General features: G+C 44.5%; 1 protein-coding gene across 1 annotated transcript; it reads right to left on the bottom strand.

The window, feature by feature from the left end:
* Positions 1–4,008: 4,008 nt before the first annotated feature.
* LOC116510942 (probable polypeptide N-acetylgalactosaminyltransferase 8) lies at positions 4,009–25,803 on the bottom strand. The gene is made up of 11 exons (XM_032220611.1): positions 25,386–25,803; positions 20,227–20,512; positions 18,717–18,883; positions 17,122–17,305; positions 16,053–16,250; positions 10,575–10,689; positions 9,110–9,295; positions 7,185–7,322; positions 6,299–6,394; positions 5,148–5,315; positions 4,009–4,379 (listed from the first exon to the last, which is right to left on the bottom strand). Exons 1-11 carry the CDS (start codon positions 25,597–25,599, stop codon positions 4,230–4,232), a joined length of 1,902 nt encoding a protein of 633 aa, XP_032076502.1. The 5' UTR covers positions 25,600–25,803; the 3' UTR covers positions 4,009–4,229.
* Between the last annotated feature and the right edge of the window lie 21 nt (positions 25,804–25,824).

Raw genomic sequence — 25,824 nt, 5'->3', positions numbered from 1 at the left:
ATAGATAGTGTCACCCTCTTTTTTGCTGCTTGCTTTTCGGCTGCCATTGAAACGGGGAGTGGGGGGGGGCATGGTATTTGGGTGGGGAATTGTTTAGTGCTGGAGTTGTTCTCACCATCTACTGTGCATGTTGCAGATAGAGGATTTGCCGCCAAGGCCAACTGTCCGGCATACCAACCTGATGATGGTTTTTGAAGGTGTCTCCCACATGACACCTGTGGGGTGTTTGGATTGGACCAGCGGTGGGTTTCAAAAATTGTTCAAACCTACTCTGTGGGTGTGGCCTTCTTTGTGGGAGTGGCTTGCCGCCCATGTGACCGGATGGGAGTGGCTTGCCGCCCATGTGACCGGATATGAAGATGCCGACGACACTTGTCAGAACCACCTTAAATTACCTCACACACAGCACTGGCATGCATAAGAATAGGATGCAAACTTGTTTTTTAAAAGGCGTCTTTGGTTTGCGTTAAAACAACTTCAACACACGCAATGTTCTGATTGCACCACAAACGCAGTAGTCATCCTTACCTTTCACAGAGGCACTGAGTTTTATAAATATGAGCATGATAGTGTAGAATAATCATATCCAAGGACCAGTGGTGGGTTTCAAAAATTTTTGGAACCTCTTCTGTAGGTGTGGCCTGCTTTCCGGGTCCACTGGTGGAACCTCTTCTAACCGGTTCGGTAGATTTGACGAACCGGTTCTACCGAATAGGTGCGAACTGGTAGGAACCCACCTCTGGATTGGACAGTGGAATGAGGGTTACCAAGGGGAGGGGGTTGGGTCATATATTGATATCTATGATTACCCACGCTTTTGCCTCAGATCTTGCTTTGCCTAGCTGCTATCTATTCATAACCAGTAAAAGGACTCTTAATTCTGCAATTTGGAGTTGAGTGGTTTCTTTCTTGGTTACTGATGGAAGCAGCCCTGAACAGATAGAGTATTGATCAGCCTTTGAACTTTGGGGTTGGAGAAGACTCTTGAGACTAAGAAGGGAACTCAGAAAGGAAATAGACCGTCGAACAAATCCATCCGGATTTCTCACTTGAGGCACAAATGAGCAAATGTAGCTGCCTCTTATCTGATTGTGGCCGAGTCCATGGGTCTGCAATCTTAAACATTCAAAAGAGCCACTTGGGCTCGTTTCCCACAGAGAACAAAACATCGGGAGCCACAAAACCTGGGTGGGCGCAGCCAAATCAACATCACTCACTCCCAGCTAGTCACATGACACACACACACCCTTATCCATGCCTACCCAGCAGTGGTGGGATTCAAATAATTTAACAACCTGTTCTCTGCCCTAATGACCACCTAGGTAGGTGGGGCTCGGTGGTCATGTGACTGGGTGGGCGTGGCCAACTCAAGGTCACTCAGGTCGATGGGCGCTTCGCCTTAGCTGTTACAATGTAGCAAGGGTTAACCGGAGAGGCAGTTTCTGTAAGCAGGGCAATAGGGATTAGGCTAGAAACAACACCAGAATGTTTCCTTCCTGCCTTCCTTACAGGATTAGCCCTGTAAAGTGGGAAAAAATCAAAAGGATATTTCCTGCAACAACCGGTTCTCCGAACTGCTTAGAAAGTTAACAACTGGTTCTCCCAGATAGGTGCGAACCGGCTGAATCCCACCACTACTACCCAGGTTTTGTGGCTCCCCCTCAGGGGTGGATTCTGGCTTCTGTTATTGCCGATTTACTCAGGGACACGCAGAAGTAAAAAAAATGCTTCTGTGTGTGCGCAGAAGCAAAAAAACAAGATGGCAGTGCTTACGGCACCGTTAATAGAACCGGTTTGGGTGCGTGACTGGCCGAGTTACTACCTACTTGGCCAAACCGGGCCACACCAATAAGAACCCACCTCTGCTCCCCCTGTTTTCTATGGGAAATAAGTATCTCCCTCCCTCCATCCCTCCCTCTCCCTCTCTCATCTCCCTCTCCCTCCCTCTCATCTCTCTTTCCTCCTCTCTGTCTATCTCCCTCTCTCTCATCTCTTCCTTTCTCTCATCTTTCTCTTTTTCTTTATCTCCGTCTCCCCCTCATCTTTCTCTTTCTCTCATCTCTGTCTTTTTCACTATCTCCCTCTCTATCCCCCATTCTCCCTCTCATCCTCCCTCCTCTCTCTCTCCCCCCCCCCTCGCCCAGCCCAACCCATGGACAACTACAATGCTGATCTGGCTCATAAAGAAATCCAGTTTGACACGCCTGCTTTTAGGGAGAGACTACAGCTTCAGGGTGTAGATGTCATAATTACACCCATTTGTCTGACCCCGATGTCCCCAATAATAAACACCGACCCATGTTCCCAAAATACAAACCATCTTTATTACTCATTAACAATCTCATGTAACCTGAAGCGCAGTTGCACATGGAGGCACCCATGGAGTAGAAGGAATGTGAAACTGAGGCTTTGTCTTCCAGGAATCCAGGACTTTTCCTAAATTATGATGACTGGGAGCACTAATTGTGGTTTACTCATTAGTATAACCTTGATTTGGATATAGCCTTGTGGGAATTGGAGTGAATGCAAGGAGACGAACAGGCTGAGCCCGAGGGAGGAATCAAAGGTATCATCGGTCTTAAGTCTCTTCGTGCCCACAAGAGATCTGAGTCCAGCTCACCTTGAATTCCCTTGACTTTTTTCTGCCGCCAATTTGCTTTGACTGTTAGTAGTTCAGATTCTTGTAGAGAGCTTCTGCCGCCAATTTGCTTTGACTGTTAGTAGTTCAGATTCTTGTAGAGAGCTTCAGCTTGCAAGAAATCCTTATACAGATAGTCCTCAACGTACGACCACAATTGAGCCCAACATTTATGTCCCCAAGGGAGACATTTGTGAAGTGAGTTTTGCCCCATTGTACGACTTTTCTTGCCTCACTCGTTAAGCGAATCACTGCAGCGGTTAAGTTAGTAGACTGGCAGTTCAGGGAATCTGATTTGCCCCTTGACTTGGCTTGTCAGAAGGTCTCGCAAAAGGGATCACGTCACACACACACACACACACACACACACACACCGGGGACGCTGCACTTGTCATAAACGTGAGTCAGTTGTCAAGCGTCCGGATTTGGATCATGTGACCAGGGGGATACTACAGTGTGAAAAATGGTCTTTTTTTCAGTGTTGTTGAACTTCAAACGGTCACGAAGCAAACCGTTGTAAGTCGAGGACTACATTCATTTGGACTGCCTAGACTTCTTGGTTCCTGGGCTTCACAGCTTCCTCACGTAAGCAAGGGATGGTTTTCCAAAGGCCTGGAGTTCCAAAGAAGGGTTTGAACTGAGCCCGACCCATCCAAACAAAAGAAAACTACCCCAAATTACCTCTTCGCTTCCATCTGGTGCACAACTTTAATTTTAATTAGAGTGCAGCAGGATGAAGAAAAATCCATAGGTGAATCAGTTAGGAGGGAAGCAGTGAAATTCATAGCTTTCAAAAGCATTCCAGTAGCATCTTGGCTGGTATTCTGAAATAAAACGTTAAATGTTGCTCAACTATTCCAGTGAAAAGTTTTAATGATTATCTAAATATATGAAAATGGCTGTGTGTGTGTGTGTGTGTGTGTGTGTTCCAGTATAACTCTGGAACGCCTCGAGCAATTTCAATCAAATTTGATACACAGATGACTTACTCTCTGGAAAAAAAATACTGTGGTGGTAAGACACCCCTAACACCCTTCTGGGTGTGTGTTCTGTTAAGATACAGCCTGTTGTGCCTTAAAATGACTTCTACTGTACAGCACAGTGGAGTTGCCATGGTAACGGCTTCACAGTACTCCACCAGGGGGCTCCCTCTTGTAAGGGAGAAAAACCAACATTAGAAATTACGTTTGGGCCGGACATTCTCCTCCTATAAATAAATACCCGGTTATCAGCTAGTTAATAACATTAACAGGACGGAGCATTCGTGTAAATGGCTTGAAAGAATCTGCGTTGTTTAGTTTACAAAAGAGAAAGCGAAGATAATAACTTGTGAACGTTTTGACAGATTTGAAATCTCTTTCTTCTTCTTCCAAAGGAGCAACTCTGGCAAGTAAGGTCGTAAGACAGGGCAAAACTCACTTAACAACCATCTTGCTTAGCAGCAGAAATTTGGGACTCAGTCGTGGTCGTGAGTAATCTCACACCCCGGAATCAAAAATCAAGTAACAATCCTCCAACGTATTCCCGGACTGAACAAAGAAGTCTATTCCCATTAGTCTCTGCTACCCTGAAGCTTCCTTTCTGAACTGCCTTACGGCTGCTTCCCCCATTGGTTGACGGTGTTTTGAATATGCCATTTTTGACCTGTGCAAACTTGCATAACTAGAGTATAATAGGGGGATCCGTTAAGCTTCGCGAGTTCAAGACACCGTTTCGTCTTCCTGTTGGTTACAGATGATCCCTAGAATTAAAAAAATAGGTGGTATTACTTTTAGAAAATAGGCAGATGATGACTTGAGAGACCGCCTTCTGCCAATCACCTCCCTGCGACCAATTAGATCTCACAGATTGGGCCTCCTCCGAATTCCATCGGCCAGCCAGTGCCGGCTGGCAACCACAAGGAGGAGGGCCTTCTCAGTAGTAGCCCCGACCCTTTGGAACGAGCTCCCCGTGGAGATTCGTACCCTCACCACCGTCCAGGCCTTCCGCACAGCCCTTAAGAACTGGCTAGCCCGTCAGGCCTGGGGACAAAGATAGCCGCCCCTCCCAAATGATGAATGAATGTTGCTTATTATTTTTTACTATATGTGTCTACGTCATTGTTTGTATTCCCCTTCCTGATTTTTATGTGAGCCGCCCTGAGTCCCCTCAGGGAAAAGGGCGGCCTACAAATGTTAATAAACATTCAAACATTCAAACATTTGAATTCGGTACCTGTAACTATTTATTACTAGCTGATAACCGGTCACATAGGCGGTAAGCCACTCCCATCCAGTCACATGGGCAGCAAGCCACTCCCACAAAGGAGGCCATACCCACAGAGTAGGTTCGAAAATTTTTTGAAACCCACCACTGGTCAGAACACACTGGTGGAGAAAAGATATGCTTTTACTAAGGTCAAGTGGACCTTGAGCCAGTCAGGATCGAACTGATGGCAGTCGGCAGAATTAGCCTGCAATACCTCACTCACACCACTGCGCCATCAGGACTCCATAAATTAAAACCTTACTTGCATGAAATCCCAGTGCATGTTGAGGCCTTTTCTCTGGGCTTCGTCACATTGCTCGATGACTGGCAGGTTTCCTTCTCCGGGGTCGGTCAAGCATCTGTCAACCGTGTTGCGCCGAGATCGTAAACCTCCCACAAAGAATTCTCCAGTGCTGTGATAGAACATGTGCTGGAAATACAGACAGTCGAAACAACCATTCGTTTCGTAACAGTTCCAAGTCTCCTGCTGGAGCAGGGGGTTGGACTAGAAGGCCTCCAAGGTCCCTTGAAACTGTTCTGAGCTAGACTTCACCAAATCACGAAACAGACTCCTTGTCCCCCCCCCCCCAAAAAAAACCTCCTTTTATTTGGCTAATGTGAATTCCTAGCATTCACATCCAGCAAAGTCCCGGTAAACAGTCTTTCAAAGGTGTATTTACAACCACAGACCTTATCAGGCTTGGAGACCTGCAGGCTGATATCTTCCAAACGCAACGCTGTGCAAGAAAATACTTGGCAAGGAGTCTCTGAGAGTCACGAACAAATCTTCACATTAATTAAACGAACACCCAGACTGTTCTGACCTAGGCTTCCCAAGATCATGAGGCCGACTCCACCTCCCGATAAAACCTCTTTTATTTAGGTTAAAGGAAATTCCTCTCCAGCAAAGTCCCGGCCAACCGCCTTTCATGAAATTTCCCAATTACAAGCCTTTATCAGGCTTGAAGAGCTGCCAGGCCGACATCTCCCAAACGCCACACTGTAGCAGCAATTACTTGGCAAGGAGTCAGGAACAGATCTTCAACCTAATGAATTGAACTAATGGTCTCCTGCAAACTCCACTCCCCTTTTGCTCCTCTTTATTCCCTACGGGAGGGGCCATTCACTGACCACCTATGCCTTAACTCCCGAGTCGGCCCTTGTTCCTTAGCTGTTCCCTTCTACTTGCAGCTCTGTGCATGCGCGCATCGGGAATAGGCTCCAGCTGTTCTTCTGCCCCACTGATGTCCAACTCCGAAGGCAGCTGATAACTGTCGGACGGCCCTGGCCCCATCTCTGCTTCCAATGCATTGGCATCTTCCCCAGACTTCAGGACTGGCCCATGTTCCTCCCCAACCTCTTGAGTCTGCCACCACTTTTGGCATTGCCAGAAAGAGTGTGTTGCCAACGTACCTGTGGGCTATATCCATGGCAGACGTACAATATGGGAGTGTTCCCAGGAACTGGTCCTTGATCTATGCAATTTTCCTCACTTAGCTTGTTTTTCATCTACAGGGTAAGGAAGAGCGAAGATTTTTAACTCAGTGAACATGCAACTGAGGATCAATAAAACAGAGCAGAACATAATACAGGTAATTCTCAACTTATAACAGTTCATTTAGCGACGGTTCAAGGTGACAACTGTGTTACAACAAAAGTTACAAAGGTTATGCTGAAAAATGTGACTTATGATCGTTTTTCAGAGTTAACGCAGTGGTTAGAATGCAGTATTGCAGGCTAACTCCGCCGACTGCCAGCAGTTTGATCCTGACCGGCTCAATTTGACTCATCCTTTCACCCTTCCGAGATCGGTAAAATGAGGACCCAGATTGTTAGTGGCAATATGCCAACTCTGTAAACAGCTTAGAGAGGACTATAAAGCACTGTGAAGCGGCATATAAGTCTAAGTGCTATTGCTACTTAGGCTTGTAAATTGCCCCATAGCGTTTTACAAGCTAGAAGCATTATTTGCATATTGTCCCCAACAATCTGGGTCCTCATTTTACCGACTTCAAAAGGATAGAAAGCTGAGTCAACCTTGAGCCGGTCAGGATCGAACTTCAGGCTGTGAGCAAAGTTCGCCTGCAAATACTGCACTTCGACCGCTGCACCACCATTTAAAAATATTTATATTTAAATATTTAAAAATCAAGCAAGTCAGCTAATTGGGCAGACCCATTAGAAAAACTCTGTGTGTGTGTGTGTGTGTTTGTGTGCATGCGCACGCACACTTCAGATAAAGTGATGTGCTGTTTAACTAAAAAGCAAACAATATATCATCTTACCAGTTTTTACTTACTGTTCCATAGCCTACAATGTTAACCTGGAGGACCAAGTTAGGATAGACATTTTTGATATACCAATCAAAGCTTTTGCAGTTCAGTTGCTTCCTTAGTTCTTTTCTAGAAGAAACATCTCCGTAATCTATCCCAGAATTCTGGAAAAGGAGGACATCGGTTTCAAAGAGGTGGCAAATACGTAATTCAGCTGATTCAATTTAGAGGCATTTCAATTTACACTTAGAGAAGTTGAAAAAAAAACGTAAGGGACTTTCTGCTTTCTGTCCCATTCGGACACGGAAGAAGGAGTATTCGATAGGTTCACCTCCTCAAGTTGCTTATAAAAGTAATAAAAGTGGGAATTAAATTAAATGAACTTATTAAAAAAATTAAATTAAAATAAAATAATTAAATTAAATTAAAATAAAATAATTAAATTAGATTAAATTAAAATTATTAAATTAAAATTATTAAATTAAAATTATTAAATTAAAATTATTAAATTAAATAATTAAATTAAAATTATTAAATTAAATAATTAAATTAAAATTATTAAATTAAATAATTAAATTAAATTAAAATAATTAAATTAAATTAAATAATTAAATTAAATAATTAAATTAAATAATTAAATTAAATAATTAAATTAGTTTAAATTAGTTTAAATTAGTTTAAATTAAATTAGTTTAGTTTAGTTTAGTTTAATTTAATTTAATTCTTTCGGGTCCTGGGTTTGCACAAGATGTGACTTAGAACAGAGACAGAGAGATTTCTTCAAAGTTTTGACTGGAGGATAAACCATTCTTGTCCACCTCTTAGCTCCTGATCTTTGAATATCTATCGGGCTGACAACTTAGAGGGAAAGGAGAATTTTCTGTCAAATTTTCTCCTTGGGCTTCAAGTCCACAAAGCTGTGGTCCTATTTTAACCCATTCTCTGTCTCTGCCTCTTCATTTCAGACATAGCTACGATTCTTGATGAGTCTATCTTTGATTAGTTTCCATCCATTGTTCTTTGCTTTGTCTTCTGGTGCTTTGGAAAATAGGTCGAAACCCCCCCCCCACTTCTTCTTTGAGGGGCTGCCCCAAAGAAGAGAGGGCCAATCTATTTTCCATAGCATCAGAAGGCAAGGCTAAAAAAAAATAATGGATGGAAACTAAACAAGGACAGAAGAAGAGGTGGGTTGCTACTGGTTTAGACCGGTTCGGCCAAGTAGGTAGTAACTCGGCCTGCCATACCCCGGAACCGATTCTCTCAGCGGTGCCCACGGTGCCACCATCTTGTTTTTTTTTTTGCTCCTGTGCATGTGCATAAGCATTTTTTTGTTATGCATCTGCGCATAGGGCAGAGGTGGGTTCCTACCAGTTCACACCTATTCGGTAGAACCGGTTCGTCAAATCTACCGAACCGGTTAGAAGAGGTTCCACCAGTGGACCCGGAAAGCAGGCCACACCTACGGAAGAGGTTCCAAATTTTTTTGAAACCCACCACTGGTCCTTGGATATGATTATTCTACACTATCATGCTCCTATTTATAAAACTCAGTGCCTCTGTGAAAGGTAAGGAGGACTACTGCGTTTGTGGCGTAATCAGAACATTGCGTGTGTTGAAGTTGTTTTAACGCAAACCAAAGACGCCTTTTAAAAAACAAGTTGACATCATATTCTTATGCATGCTAGTGCTGTGTTTGAGGTAATTTAAGGTGGTTCTGACAAATGTCGTCGGGATCTTCATATCCGGTCACATGGGCGGCAAGCCACTCCCATCTGGTCACATGGGCGGCAAGCCACTCCCACAAAGGAGGCCATACCCACAGAGTAGGTTCGAACAATTTTTGAAACCCACCACTGGCATAGGGGGTTGGACTATAAGACCTCCAAGGTCCCTTCCAGCTCTATTCTGATCGATCGATTGACTTTCTTATGTAGATAAAAGTTGCAACAACCTCAAGAGGAACGTTCCAGGCGTAGTAGACCATGTTTTTATATTCATCCATCCACACTTCTGCTACACGCAAGGCGTTTCTCCTCACAGAAAGGGACAGATCCGGTAAATAGGGCTTGTGGGCTCGCTCCAGGTGTGCAACCCTGGCGCACGGCAAGACCTCAACACTCCCGCCGCACTGCCAAGCCTGTGGTCGTAAAATAAGAATACAATCATCAGGGTTTTTTTTTTTCCTCGTGTAAGAATAACCGCAAGGCATATGATTAATCAATGGAGGTTTTCAAGAATCGGTTGAAAAACGACCAGCATGATCTAAGATCACCTGTCTTCAGCAGGAGGTTGGGCTAGAAGGCCTCTAAGGGTCCCTCCCGGCTGCATAATTCTACATTTTATATAGGACTCTTTTTTTTCCCCTCAAGAATCCTGGCTGCAGCAAACTGGTAATTGAGGAAAGGAGCTCTACCCACTAGGCACACTCACAAGAGTCTCCTGATTGGTTGCATCTGTAAGCTTCTCTCCCCTGGTCTAAGCAACACTCCCACATCTACTCTGAGGGAAAAAACACCCAGACTGTTCTGACCGGGGCTTCCCAAGATCATGAAGCCAACTCCTCGTCCCGATAAAACCTCTTTTATTTAGGTTAAAGGGAATTCCTCTCCAGCAAAGTCTCGGCCAACAGTCTTTCAAGAGATTTCGCAACTACAGACCTTGATCAGGCTTGGAGAGCTGCCAGGCCGATATCTTCCAAACGCCACGTGGTAGCAGCAATTACTTGGCAAGGAGTCAGGAACAGATCTTCACCCTACTGAATTGAACTAATTGTCTCCTGCAAACTCCACTCCCCTTTCGCTCCTCTTTATTCCCTATGGGAGGGGTCATTCACCGTCCACCTGTGGCTTTACTCCCGAGTCGGCCCTTGTTCCTTAGCTGTTCCCTTCTACTTGCAGCTCTGTGCATGTGCACATCGGGAATAGGCTCCAGCTGTTCTTCTGCCTCACTGATGTCCAACTCCGAAGGCAGCTGATAACTGTCAAGAAGACCCTGGCCCCATCTCTGCTTCCGACGCAGAGACGAGAGCCTTCCCCAGACTTCAGGACTGGCTCATGTTCCTCCCCAAACTCCTCACTGTCTGAGTCTGCCACCAGATCCGCTAGCCGCTGGTGGGCCACAACACAGACTCACATCCTCCTCTCCTCCAGCTGATCTATGATATAGGTAGTCCTCGACTTACAACCACAATTGAGCCCAAAATTTCTGTCGCTAAGTGAGACTGGTTAAGTGAGCTTTGCCCCATTTTACGACCTTTCTTGCTATGGTTGTTAAGTGAATTGCTGCCGTTGTTAAGTCAGTCAGATGGTTGTGAAGTGAATCTGGCTTCCCCATTGATTTTGCTTTAGAGAAGGTCGCAAAAAGAGACATTAATTGGTATTAAAAAAAAAACAAAGGAATTAAAAAAAAAACCTCACCCTGAGGCCCAATTCCACATTTTCTCCTCCGTAAATGTGCATTCCACCATCCAGAACACCAATTTTCCCCAAATATTCTCGGTTCGCGGCAAGTATTCCCATTATAGAAGGACTCCTAAGAGAAAGAAGACAAACTTTTATTCATGAATATTCATCAACTGGCTAATATTTGGATGGACCATTAAATAGAACCAGGAAATGGATACAGATACTAGGAGTCCTCAGTCCTACGACTACAAATGAGCCCAAAATGTATGCTGTTAAGTGAGAAATTTGTTAAGTGTGTTTTGCCCCACTTTACGACTTTCCTTGCCATGTTTGTTAAGTGAATCACTGCATTTGTTAAATTAGTAACACGATTGTTACGTGAATCTGGCTTCCCTATTGACTTTCCTCATCAGAAGGTCGCAAAAGGAGGGGGGGTCGCCTGGCCCCGGGGACACTGCAACCGTCCTTGTATAAAATATTTTATTCAATTTTCACATTCCATTTGCAATCATTTATATACAGGGTATTTACTATAAGAAAAGAAAAAAAAAGAAAAAGGGAATAAAACGAACAAATAAAAAGGAAACACAACTCATCATTCGCAACCCCACCTAACCCTTTCATCCTCCATACACCCCATCTACCCCCTCCAACTTTCCTTTCTCCCTCTAACACTCCCCTCCTACTTCCCTTTCCCCTCAAACCTTCCTTCTCCCCTTACTCCCCAGACACCCTCCTTACATACTCCTTACATTCCCCTTACTCCTCCCTCTTCCTTCCCTCTACCTCCCTCCTTGGTGTATGCCTTTATTCGAGTGTTGTTTGATCTGATAAAAGTAAAGTGAACCAAGGAAAATAATAATAATAATAATAAAAAAAAAAGAACCACCGTATATAAATACATTCTTGTTCTTATTAAAACTATATTAACACCCCCCACCCCACCCCCCACAATCCCCATCCCTAATCCTCCCGACTTCCCAGGGCCCACACCTGGCACTACCTTCTATCTAAAATATCTTGTATACATATGGATTAAAAAATAAAAGTAATATATCAAAAAAAAAAAAAAAAAAAAAAAAAGGGAAAAGCAGAGAAAGGAAAAAAAAAAAAGGAAAAAAAGAAAAGAGAAAAGAGAAAAAAGAAAAAAAGAGACCACTCTTTGTGTTGATCTCAGCCCCCCATCTTTATCTATGCTTAAATAGTATAAATCATTCTATCTATATTTTATTCTCATCTCTTACTTCTTTGCTATTTACCCCGACCTTCTGTAGGCTCTCCCGTTCCCTTCCTAAACCTCATGATCCCTTCCAATAAGATTTAAGCAACGTGGTTCATGCCATATATTCAAATATAACTTTACAGACAAGTAATCAAACTTTCCCTTCTAGTAAAATTTAAACAACGTAAGTGATCTTTCTTTACCCCTTTTTCAAACAGTAATTCAAAATAATCTAACCAGATTTCCCCTTCTTAGTAAAGTTAAGCAGCGTAGATCAGATATTACTTTACACAGGAATCAATTTCTATCTTAAGATAATTCCAACCGACTTCCCCTTCTAATAGAATTTAAATAACTTAGTTCATTCCACATGTATTTTACCCTCATCCCCCACTTGTCTGATATTTACCACTATCAAATTTATACTACCATTTGTTTAAAATATAACTCAGAGCGATTTGTAGCATAAATCATTCCACATATTCCAATAATACTTTCAGCAAGAATCAGTTAACCTTCTATTTTAAGGTAGTCGCTTCTAACAAAGTTTAAACAACATAAATCATTCCGCATTCTTTTTACAGTTATCTTAAAATAATCCCAAGCGGCTTCTTATTCTAATAAGCTTTAAACAACATAAATTTTGCCCTCTTCCCTTGCTTGTCTGGTATTTACCTCAAATAACGTAGTTCATTCCACATGCATTTTACCCTCATCTCTTGCTTGTCTAATATTTACCACTATCAAATTTATACTAGCGTTTATTTGAAATGTAACTCAAAACTATTACAACCAACTTTCCCTTCAAATAAAAGTTAAATAGCATGGATCATATTCAAATAATACTTTCAGCAGGAGTCAGTTAACCTTCTATTTTAAAATAGTCCCATCTAACAAAGTTTAAACAACATAAATCATTCCGCATTCTTTTAACCACTATCAAATTTATGCTAACGTTACTTTAGAATCTAGCTCAAAGTAGTTTCACCCAGCTTTCCCTTCTGATAAAAATTAGTCCACTTTTTCTACCGGAGAGAGGTCTCAAACCCCCATTCAGTCCTCAACTTTAGGAAGTCTTTTGAAGTATCTAAATTCTTGATCTGCGTTCTTCTGCTTCTCCGAGGGAGGAGGGGCTACCCCCTCCATCTTGCAGCCGCATGGCCAGCCGTTTGCTTTCTCCTTCCGCTTGTCTCTCCTCTCTTCCAAGCGCATCAGGAAATCCCGCCTTCAGAATCCTACAATAGAAATCTTGAGCCTCTGAAACAGAATTAAGACGAAATCTTTGATTCTCAAATGTAACCGTGATGCCGGCAGGGGCCTCCCATCTGTATCGAATCTGTTGACTCCTAAGCTCTTTAGTTAAAAAGGTGTAGTCCCTTCTTGCTTTCAACATCTGGGAAGGTATATTTTTGAAGACAATCACGTCCTGGTCATCAACTCGGAGACTGTTATTATGAAACTTTTGCACAATCGCGTTTCTAGATTCTTTGGTAGAGAAATGTATAATTATATCCCTCGGGAGCTGTCGCTGTTCCGCTGTCAATGAGTTCTGGCGATAGATTTTCCGAATCTGCCAATCAAAGTTAAGTCCCGGGCTTCCCAGCGCATGGCTGAAGGCTTCAGCAAAGGTCTGTTTCAAATTCTCTTGCTCCTTTTCACGGAATCCCCTGACTCTTATTGAAAATGCCTTCCTATCAAAATTTAGCATCATAAGCTGTTCTTCGTTATTTCTAATTTTTTCTTGTAAAATTTGAATATTGGTAGTCAAATCAAAATTAGCCTTCTCCAGACTTTCCAATTTGTTCTCTATTTCAGCAGAGTAATCCGACAGGGCAGACACGGCTGCAAACGTATTCGCCTTCATTTGATTAACTTTAGATTTTAGATCATCATAAAGTTGCAATACAAATTCCTTAAGTTCTTGCTTAAAGGCATCAAAAATTTTAAAGAGATATTCCTGTGTTAAAACTTCTCCAGTAGAGGGCGTAGGAGACAAAGGCTGTATTTCCAAAAAAGATTCTTTAAATTCTTTAGACACATTTGTAGCAAGACGCTTCTTTGATCTGGGTGCCATAATAAATAAACAAGTAAGCAGCGCTTCGCTCCCCTCTATTTCCAAAGAAAAAGAGTTTATTTTGTTAAGGAGCGGTCTGCAGGAAGATAAGCCCGGCTAAGTACATCCAGTAATCATCCACGGAGAGAAATCGCCATTTTGTAGTCTATTTAAACAAAGAAGTCTTTAAGACGAATGGTGCTGGTATTTAAGATAGTAATAAAAGCATAAATCTCACAGGGGTGGTACCCTCCCGTATCAAATCTAGCTTGAAAAAAACTTTGTTTTGTCCTGCAACCGTCCTAAATGGCAGTCAGAATATAAATCACGTGACTAAGGGGATGCTACATGGGTGATAAGTATGAAAAAAGTTTACAAGTCACTTTTTTCAATGCTGTTGTAACTTTGAATGGTCACTAAGCGGACTGTTGTAAGTCGAGGACTCCCGGTGCTTTAGTAATTTTCATTCCAGAGGACCAAGAGACAGAGAAGGTTAGACAGTTTGATTGGGGGAAAGAGAGTTAAGGTGGCGTCTCCTTAGAAATTCTCAGAGTAATGACCTGAATGAAGCAAATTGTTTGCTTTAGTTTGGCAAGATTCTGTCTGTAGGTCGGCTTAGAAGAAACGTGTCTTTCTTGTTTCTTGACATATTGCTTCATTGAAGATATATTTAGATTGTTTCCTGACAAATGATTTACAGGTAGTCCTCGATGTACGACCACTATGGAGCCCAACACTTTTGTCATTAAGTGAGACATTTGTTAAGTGAGTTCCCCCCCTTTTACGACTTTCCTGGCCACCGTTGTTAAGGGAATCACTGCAGTTGATAAGTCAGCAACCCGGATGTTAAGTGAATCTGACTTCCCCATTGACTTTGCTTGTCAGAAGGTTGCAAAAGTGGATCACATGACCTTGGGACACAGCAACAGTCACAAATGTGAACCGGTTGCTGAGCGTGTGAATTTTGATCACATGATCGTGGGGATGTTGCAAAGATCGTAACTGTGACAAACGATCATGTCCCTTTTTTCAGTGGTGTTGTAACTTTGAACGGTCATGAAGTGAACTGTTGTAACTCGAGGACTACCCGTACAGTCAACTAGCATGGAAATGGTAAAGGTTTTCCGTGACTAGTCATGCCTGGCTCTTGGGGGCAGCGATCATCTGTGAGGGAGCCAGCGTTGTCCAAAGACACTTCCAGAGTCACATGGCCAGTATGACTAGACGACAAGACGCGTGGAACGCTGTTATCTTCCCTCTGAAGTGGTACCTATTTATCTACTTGCATTTGCATGCTTTCGAACTGCTAGGTGGGCAGGAGCTTCAGTGGTGGGTTTGGACTGATTCGGCCGAACTGGTAGTAGCTTGGTGGCCTGGGCCGCTGGAACCAGCAGCAACCCAGGCCTGCCACGCCCCCCCGAACTGGTTCTCATGGCGCCATCTTGTTTTTTGCTTCTGCGCACGGGCCGAGCAATTTTTAACCCACTCCCTGAGGAGTTTCTAGCATTCTGTTCTGACCCAGCTCTTCAAACACAACAAACCCTCTGAACTTAACGCAAAGATTCCTGTATTAGGAGCGCCAGCAGCCCCGGCAAAAAGTTCCTCTCTCAACGAGACTAACAAGGTTGTCCGACAGGGAGATGAATGGTTGTCTGCCACATCAATTCATCTCCGCCCCCTGCCTTTTATCCCCAGAGCTAGGTTGAGACTTTGCTAGCAGCGGTGGCTCTTCGGTCCCAAGGACCGGCTCATAGATTTTCACTGTTCTCCTCTCCTCTGCCTTCTGCGCATCAGGCACTGGATCCAGCTGTTCCTCCTCTTCCTCATCAGCCACTTCCAGATCTGGGGGCTGTTGACTCTCCATCTGAGGACTGACAGACAGCCCAGGCTCCACCTCTGTCTGTCTCTCTGCCAGCTCCATTCCCTCTCCCCCCTGGGAGCTCTCAGGTTGCCTTGATGCTGACCCTGACTCCCACCACACCACCACCACCTCCTCCTCCTCCTCCTCCTCCTCCTCCTCCTCCTCCTCCTCCTCCGATTCAGCTGTTGGAGGGCCTGGCGGCCGACAGGCCGTAACACCAGCTAATATTTTCATCTTGTTGACTCGCAGTGTCATTGGTAGCAAGAAACAACATGAATAAAAAAAATCCCCACTTATTTTCATTCAAGGAACGTTGAGGCGACACCAGCTTCAGCCCGTATTGGTAAAACTTACCGGATTGGCGCCGTTTGATCTTTCAGCGCATACCACTCTTCTGGTGGTGACTCGTAGAGACACCAGAGAGCCCAGTCAAATCCGTCGGCGGCCTCGGCGTACTGCGTGAGTTGGAAGTCATCAAAACGGATGTTATCAAACACGGGCGATATGATAACGGTGTGGTCCTCCTTGATGCGAGAGAGAATTGGTTCAGCCCTTCATTAAAGCAGAAGAGAGTTGATGGAGCTACGTAGGACTTTTAAAACCAATGTGCGCTTTCCCGCTTCCAGCCTACAACAAGGCTTCCTATTGGAAGCTGCCTGTTGAAAGAAGAAGCTAATTCTAAATTCCGCCCCGACCCCTTTGATTTCTACTTCACTCATTCCTTTGGGAATTGTGATTCAATTATGTTGTATCAGTCCAAGAAATGGATTCCAATTACCATTGGACACTGCAATCTTCTTCTTCTTCTTCTTTCTGTGTGTGTGTGTGTGTTCCAGCATAACTCTGGAACAACTTGAGCAATTTCAACCAAACGTGGTACACAGATAACTTACTCTCTGAAAACAAATACTGCGGGGGTAAGACACCTCTAACACCACTCGGGGTGTGTGTTCTGTTACGATACAGCCTGTTGTGCCTTAAATGGCTTCTACTGTACAGCGCAGTGGAGTTCAGCTCAGTGGACTGCGTACAGCAGAGGTGGTAATCAGCAGGTTCTGACCACTTGTGGAGAACCTGTAGCAGAACTTTTGTGTAGTCCGGAGAACCGGTAAATGCCACCTCTGACTGGCCCCGCCCCATCTATTCTCTGCCTCCTGAGTCCCAGTTGATTGGGAGGGAATGGGGATGTTGCGGTATCCTTCCCCTGCCGCACCTACCAAGCCACGGCCACAGAACTAGTAGTAAAAAAAAATTGAATCCCACCACTGGCGCACAGTCCTCACAAGCTCAATTTATGCCCGCAGGGGCACTGCGGGCCGGTCCGTCACTGTTTCCACGGCAGCCCTGTGGGCCAGATCTAAGCACCCCGTGGGCCAGCTCTAGGTCCCAGGCCTTGAGTTTGACACCCCTGTTCCAGACTTACCACTTCGTGTTGACTTCAATATGCGCATCCAAAATAGCCACCACGTCTGCCCGAGATGCTTTCCAGCCAGAAATGCGGGCTTCTGTGAGACCCTTCCTTTCTGTGTGTCTCACAATTTTCAGCAATCCGGGATGTTTGCCGTTGAACTTTTTGATATGTTCTTCCAAAGGAGCTTTAAGTTCCTCTGACAAAATAAATAAATAAAATGCAGCAGATTTCAACGGTATTAATGTGAGAGCTTCATGCTCAGACTACAGGAGGAAATTCCACTTTTTTTGTTACCCAGCTAAAATGTCCATTCTCTCTTCATTACAGGTAGTCCTCGACTTACAACAGTCCATTTAGGGACCAAAGTTACAACAGGGTTGAGAAAAGAGACTTAGGACCAGTTTTCACACTTACAAGTCCGATACAGGATCCCCAGGGTCATGGGATTAACATTTGGATCAGTGGTGGGTTCCAGGAGGTACGGCCCGGTATAGGCGTACTGGTGGTAGGTGGGAGCAGCAGACACTGTACCGGAACAGTACAACTCTATGTATTTTCTCTGAATAAAGTATCTTGCTTCCTTGTTGCAGTAAAGCACATGGGGACTGTGCACTGTCTGTTCTGAAGGGCTATATACAGAATTTCTAACAGATCAGAGTAGAAAGAGGGTGTGTTGGTTTGTTGCTATTCCTTAACAGTACAGTAGTGCACTTTATTCTGAAAACGATCCCGAATTTCTATTAGGAATGTTTCTATAGACAGGTAGTCCTCAGCTTATGACCACGATGGAGGCCAACGTTTATGTTGTTAAGTGAGACATTGGTTAAGTGAGTTTGCCCCACTTTATGACCTTTTTTGCCACAGTTATTAAGTGAATCGCCAAGGTGGTTAAATTAGTAACACGGTTCTTAAGTGAATCTGGCTTCCCCCACCCAACTTTGCTTGTCAGAAGGTCGCAAAAGGTGATCATGTGACCCTGGGATGCTGCAACTATCATAAATATGAGTCAGTTGCTAAGCCGCTGAATTTTGACCATGTGACTATGGGGATGTTGCAATGGTCGTAAATATGAAAAACCATCAGAAGTCACTTCTTTCAATGCCGTTGTAGCTTTGAACAGTCACTAAATGAACTGTTATCAGTCAAGAACTATCTGTAGTCCAGTTTTCCATGACGTAAAGATTCCCCTCGCACTGCTAGTCGTTACCGACTCTAGGGGGCGGTGCTCATCTCCGTTTGAAAGCCGAAGAGCCAGCACTGTCCAAAGACGTCTCTGTGGTCATGTGGCCGGCATGATTAAATGCCGAAGGCGCACGGAACGCTGTTACCTTCCCACCAAAGGAGGTCCCTATTTTTCTACTTGCATTGTTACATGCTTTCGAACTGCTAGGTTGGCAGAAGCTGGGACAAGTCACGGGAGCTCACTCTGTTACGTGGCGCTAGGGATTCGAACTGTCGAACTGCCCACCTTTCTGATCGACAAGCTCAGCATCTTAGCCGGTTTCTCTCCCCAGTTTTCCATAGAAACCCCCCATTTTATGAAAAAGTACTTTGCCCATGGAAAAAGTAATTGCCAAGTAATTGCTGTTTCCCACCGTGCTACTTACCGTTTGAACTGAAATCATCAATTAGGACAATTTCTTTCAGGAGGTGAGACGGTGTTCGGTTAATTATGCTGGTGATGGCACGGAGGAGGATGGAGGTAGCCTCGTTAAAGAATATCAGGACGACACTGAGGGTTGGGAGATCATGCGCATATTGTTTCTCGCGACATCTGGAGGAAACCAGGAAAAATGAATATTCATTAGATTATTGTGGCACAATGGATTGCAAGATCAGAAAAGGGGATCACATGACCCCCGGGACGCGTCGGTTGTCAAGCATCTGAATTTTGATCACATGACCTCAAGGATGCTGCATTGGTCGTATATGTGAAAAGCGGTCATAAGTCCCTTTTTCAGCGCCTTTCGCAACTTTGAAGGGTCACCGAACAAATGATTGAAGGTCAAGTAACTTACGACCATATTCCACATTTACGACCGTTGCAACATCCCTGTGGTCATGTCATCAAAATTCAGGCACAGGGCAACAGAATCGGATTTACGACGGTCGCAGTGTGCCCAGGGACTTGTGATTCCCCTTTTGCGACCTTCTGACAAGCAGAGTCAATGGGGAAGCTGGATTCACTTAACAACCGTGTGACCAGTTTAACAACCTCAGTGATTCGCTTAGCAACTGTGGCAAGAAAGGTCGTAAAATGGGGCAAACTCACTTAACAAACACCTTAACCACCCTGCTCCTAACTTAACAACTGAAGCGATTCTCTTAACGACCATGGCAAGACAAGTTGGGGAAAACTCACTTAATGACTGTCTCACTCAGTGACAACGGGCTCAAATTGTGGTCAAAAGTTGAGGATTATCTGTATTCAGCTCTGCCTCCAACCTTTCCAATCTGCCACCTGTGCCGGTTGGTTCTTTTTTCACCACAGCCAACATCACCCCAAGCATGGCCAACCCTGCCCCCTCCTACCACTTGGTGTTGTGGCAGATTCGGACAGTGAGGAGGTTGGGGAGGAAGATGGGCCAGTCCTGGAGTCTGGAGAAGGCTCTGATGAGGGCTCTGTGTTGGAGGCAGAGAGGGGATCAGGGCCCATTTGACAGTTATCAGCTGCCTTTGGAGTCAGATGTCAGTGAGGCAAAAGAACAGCTGGAGCCTGTTCCCAGTGTGCGCATGCGCAGAGCGGCCAGACGAAGGGAACAGCTAAAGAACAGGGGTTGACTTGGGAGTAAGGCCACAAGGGGACAATGAATGGCCGCTCCCAGAGGGAATAAAAGAGGAGTGGAGTTTGCAGGAGATTATTAGTTCGCTTAATTGGTTCGTGACTCTCCGAGACTCCTTGCCAAGTTTTCCAGATATCCGCCTGGCAGCTCTCCAAGCCAGATAAGGTCTGTGACTATAAATCCTCCCTTGAAAGACTTTACTAAATGAGCAGAATTCACAGGAAAATAATAAAAGGGTTTTTTTTTTAATCGGGACCGGGAGTTTGCTTCATGCTCTTGGGAAGCCGAAGTCAAAACACTTGGAAAACCAAAGAGGGAGAAGATGCTACTTCACCTGTGAGGCCTGGTATCCTCCAAAGGCCTTTCCAGAGGCAAGCGATCACTCAGGTAAACATTGTACCCGTACTTATCGAAAAGCTTCTGGGCTAGGATTTGCTGGTCCTCCATTAAATCTTTGCCCCATCTCTGGAAAAGAGGGGAGTCTGGGAATCGCATCCTGGGAGGCGCCTCAGGCTCCTTCCGCTTTTCCTCGCCTTGTTGGTCTTTCTGTAGTTCCTGGTGTGGCAATTTCGGTTCATTTGCTCCTGCCTTTCTCTCCTCTGATAATTTTATGTAATTTGCTGAAAAACACAAAACAGGCAATAGGCAGAGGGATGAAATGCCCAAACCTCAGAAAGAAATAATTTAGAATAGAACAAAGAGTCATAAGGTTGGAAGGGAACTTGAATGGAAGAGAATAACAGAGTTGGATGGGACCTTGGAGGTCTTCTAGCCCAACCCCCTGCTCAGGCAGGAAACCCTACACCACTTCGGTCAAATGGTTGTCCAATCTCTTCTTATAAACTTGAAGTGTTGGAGAATTGACAACATCTGGAGGCAAGTTCTCCCGCTGGTTAATTGTTTTCACTGCCAGGAAATTTCTCCTTAGTTCTAAGTTGCTTCTCTCCTTGATTAGTTTCCACCCATTGTTTCTTGTTCTGCCCTCAGGTGCTTTGGAGAATAGCTTGACACCCTCTTCTTTGTGGCAGCCCCTGAGATATTGGAAGACTGCTATCATGTCTCCCCTAGTCCTTCTTTTCATTAAACTAGACCAGAGATGGGTTCCTACTGGTTCGCACCAGTTCGGTAGAACCGGTTCGTCAAATCTACTGAACTGGTTAGAAGAGGTTCCACCAGTGGACCCGGAAAGCAGGCCACACCTACAGAAGAGGTTCCAAAAATTTTTGAAACTCACCACTGGCCCCTTCCAACCCTATTATTCTATGTCCATGACAAAACCATGGTCGAAATGAAAGAGGACCTCTGCTGTGCCATCAATCACGATGGAATTACGTGTCACAATTAGAGAAGGCGGCAGAAATACCAGGATGATGAATTGCAAGTTAATTTTGATCAAGGTAGGTTTTTGTTTTTTTTTAACTCCGAATGCTGAACAATGGACTTTTCACTTATTCATAATTGTGGGGGTCAAATTCCGCAAATGCTTCTTGCTTTCCCAGCTTTGTGTCTGGTTGAATCGGATTTTGCTGCAATCACCAAGGTGGGAGAGGAAAACTGCTTGGGCAAAGATCTTCATCTGACCCTTCACAGTTTGAAAGGTTGACCCTCGAACGCTGGCTGAAAGGTCATTGGACAAAAATGTCACCCAAGAAGTGGAAGTTGACAATGCCCGGCACGGATTCATTCAAATGTAATCATTTGGAAAAACATGACCAGATACGAAGATGTTTCGAATTGAAAAGAGGAAACTTAACTTTATGCAAAAAAAAAAAAAAAGAAGAAGAAGAGGAAATGATAAGTAAGAAATTCTGTACCTCAGTGTTTCTCTTGGTAAGAACCAAGTTAAAATTTCTGAGACACAATAAAGTCTTAAGAAATCCCATATACCCTTCCTATCTCATCTCCCTTCCCCTGCTCTCCACTTCCTTCCCCTGATCTCCCCTCCTCCTCCTCTCCCCTTCCTTTCTTGACTCTCCCCTCCCCTGCTCTCTCTTCTCCCCTCCTCTTCTCTTCCTTCCCCTGCTCTCTCCCCTCCTCCTCTCCCCTTCCTTGCCCGACTCTCCCCTCCCCTCCCCTCCCCTCTCTTCTCCTCTCCTCCTTTTCTCTTCCTTCCCCTGCTCTCCCCTTCCTTCCCCTGCTCTCTCCCCTTCTCCTCTCCCCTTCCTTCCTCGACTCTCCCCTCCCCTGCTCTCTCTTCTCCTCCTCTTCTCTTCCTTCCCCTGCTCTCTCCCCTCCTCCTCTCCCTTTCCTTCCCCTCCTCTCCCCTCCTCTCCCCTTCCTTCCCCTGCTCTCCCCTCCCCTGCTCTCTCTTCTCCTCTCCTCCTCTCCCCTTCCTTCCCCTGCTCTCTCTTCTCCTCCTCTTCCCTTCCTTCCCCAACTCTCCCCTCCCCTCCCCTGCCCTCTCTTCTCCTGTGTTCCTCTTCTCTTCCTTCCCCTGCTCTCTCTCCTCCCGCTTCCCCTCCCCTGTTCTCCCCTCTCCTCCCCTGCTCTCCCCTCCCCTGCTCTCTCCCCCTCTCCTGCCCCCTCCTCTCCTCCATGTTTATCAAAACATCTTAAAATATTGAGTAAAATCACAGGAGGGAATTGATCCCAGTAGTAGCTGGGTTCGTAAGGTGCCTACGGGCTTTGCTCTCAGTTGCTACTCTGAGAATCTTTTAGTTGCTATTCTGAGAATCTTTTAAGCTCCTTGAAGAAACACTTTTACTTTACATTTATTGGGACCTTGACATATAAATGGCTGTGTGTGTATGTATGTTCCAGCATAACTCTGGAACACCTCAAGCAATTTCAACTGAAAGTTGGCACACCGATGACTTACTCTCCGGAAACAAATACTGTGGGGGATAAGACACCCCTAACACCCCTCAGAGCGTGTGTTCTGTTAAGATACAGCCTGTTGTGCAGGACTGCCAGACTGGCTTCTACTACACAGCGCAGTGGAGTTGCCATGATAACAGCTTCACAGTCTCCACAAGGGGGGCTCCCTCTAGCAAGGGGGAAAATCCAACATTAGAAATTACATTTGGTCCGGACATTTCCCCCTATAAATAAATACCCGGGCAATGCCGGGTTATCGACTAGTATTCCATAAAAGACTTGGCTTTGCACCCAGCATGCCTGAGAATTTAATAGCTGACAATATTTATATTTGATAAGTTGTGTTGGGAAGCACTTGGTACATGGCATAGCGCAATACTTTAATTGCACGTCTTAAATCGTTGGACTTCAGAGCCAGAGTTCAAATTCATGATTGAAACTGCAAAGCACTGCAGTGATGAAATATCACAGTTGGGTAATTGTTAAGTGATTGTTTTAACCCCACAATAAAGTAACAGATTAACAGAGTCGGAAGAGAACTTGCAGGTCATCTAGTCAAACCCCCTGCCCAAGCAGGATAACAGCAGTTGAGATGGAGAGATAGAGGTTAACTAATCTAGTTCATAATTAATTAAAGATAAATTGACAGTCGAAAGAGACACCCACAACAACAGAAAAAGAAAGGAAGAGAGGAGGAGAGGAGAGGAGAGAAAGAGGAGGGAAGGAAGAGAGAAGGAAGGAGAGGAGGGTGGAAGGGAGAGAAAGAGAAGGAGAGAGGGTAGGAAGAGGGAGAGGAAGAGAGTAGGGGAGAGGTAAGGGAAGAAGGAAAGGAAAGGAGGAGAGGAAGGAAGAAAGTAGAGAAGGGAGGGAGGGAGAAAAGAAAGGGGAAGTAAGGTGGTGTGACAAAAGGCAGAAGGGATGGTAAACAAAGCAAACCAAAGGGTATATTATAAATGGAATAATAAATGGAATAATAAAGATATTATTATTTTAAATGGAATAATAAAGATACAAGAATGATAAATGTAAAGAAGAATATTAAGTATGTGAATGTCTCGCTACAATTGTATGTAAGGGAATAAAAAATAAAAAAACTTAAACAAAATTATTTATTTAGCAATAGCAATTTATCAAATTTATTGGCCGCCCGTTGTACTGCAGGGCAACTTACGTACTAGTTATATAACCAATATTATCCAAACTTCTTTCTGTCTCTCACCTGCGTTGTTTCGAATTACTTGTCCCTGAAAAGGCCAGAAAACAATCCCCAAGGAAAATGACAAGAGAGTTTTTTAAGTTCTGAAATTCCCGGCGGGCAAGAACAATAAAATCCTGTGCTATACACATAGTCCTCAACTTACGGCCAAGATCGAGCCCAACACTTCTTTTGCTAAGGGAGACATTTGAAAAGTGAGTTTTGCCCCATTTGTACCACCTTCCTTGCCACAGTTGTTTAAGGGAATTATTTCAGGAGACACATCAGGAACCTGGCTATTTAAGTTGAATCCTGCTTCCCCCATGACTTCGCTGGTCGGAAGGTCGCAAAAGAGAATCCAGGGGGCACTACGACCGTCATAAATATGAGCAAGTTGCCAAGCGCCTGAATTTTGTGACTGCGATGGCCGCAACTGTGAAAAGGGGTCATCAGTCACTCCTTCCCCTGTGCCGTGGTAACTTTGGACGGTTACTAAATGAACCGTTGTAAGTCGAGGACTACCTGTAATGCGCGCCGAGAGGTTTCTGCGCATTGATATAATAAAGAATATAGAATAGCAGAGTTGGAAGGGACCTTGGAGGTCTTCTAGTCCAACCCCCTGCCTAGGCAGGAAACCCTACACCACTTCAGAAAAATGGATATCCAACATCTTCTTAAAAACCTCCAGTGTTGGAGCATTCACAATTTCTGGAGGCAGGTTGTTCCACTGATTAATTGTTCTAACCGTTGGGAAATTCCTCCTTAGTTCTAGGTTGCTTCTTTCCTTGATTAGTTTCCACCCATTGCTTCTTGTCCTACCTTCAGTTGCCTTGGAGAATAGCTTGACTCCCTCTTCTTTGTGGCGACCCCTGAGATATTGGAAAGACTGCTATCATGTCTCCCCTGGTCCTTCTTTTCATTAAACTAGAGATACCCAGTTCCTGCAACTGTTCTTCATATGTTTTAGCCTCCAGTCCTCTAATCCTCTTTGTTGCTCTTCTCTGCACTCTTTCTAGAATCTACACATCTTTTTTACATTGTGGTGACCAAAACTAAATGCCGTATTCCAAGTGTGGCCTTGTCAAAGCATTATAGAGTGGTATTAACACTTCGTGGGATTTTGATTCTATCCCTCTGTTTATGCAGCCTAGAAGTGTGTTGGCTTTTTTGGCAGCTGCTGCACACAGCTGGCTTTCCATCCATGAATTACTTTCCACCCATTGCTTCTTGTCCTACCCTCAGGTGCTTTGGAGAATAGTTTGACTCCCTCTTCTTTGGGGCAACCCCTGAGATATTGGAAAGACTGCTATCATGTCTCCTCTGGTCCTTCTTTTCATTAAACTAAACATACCCAGTTCTTTCAACCGTTCTTCCTATGTTTTAGCCTCCAGTCCTCTTCTGTTATACAGAATAACAGAGTTGGAAGGGACCTTGGAGGTCTTCTAACCCAACCCCTAGAAATGCCGTCTTCGCTTACTCACATAGATTGAGGAACATGGTCTCTATTTTTTCGAGATGTCCGACGAAGTCATTCTCCTTCGCCGAATCCAGAGCGCGTTGCTCCCGATGTTCGCCGGGGCCCCTTCTCAGGCTCTCCATTTCGTGTTTCACGTGCATCACAAACAAAATATTCACAACGAAGAACAGGATAAGCAGCGTAGGAAGGAGACCTGGAAACTTCCTTCCCAGTACCATTGCAGCTATTATAAATCCCACCAAGGTATCTTCTCCAGATGATCAGGAGGGGAATAGATTCCACCACCACCACCACGCTGGGCAGGAAGAAGAAGATATCTAAGAAGCTGGTACTGATAGTTTGCAGTCCTTAGAAGCAGAGGGCGGGGCTGTGCTCCTGTCCTTAACATTGGTGTCCCTTCGTGCACAAAGGTAAATGCAACAAAACTTCCCAGCCCATTATTT

This window comes from Thamnophis elegans, chromosome 7 (assembly GCF_009769535.1).
Source record: "Thamnophis elegans isolate rThaEle1 chromosome 7, rThaEle1.pri, whole genome shotgun sequence".
NCBI classification, from domain to species: domain Eukaryota; kingdom Metazoa; phylum Chordata; class Lepidosauria; order Squamata; family Colubridae; genus Thamnophis; species Thamnophis elegans.
The sequence above is the reverse complement of the archived record's forward strand: the minus strand, read 5'-3'. Positions and strand labels throughout refer to the sequence as shown.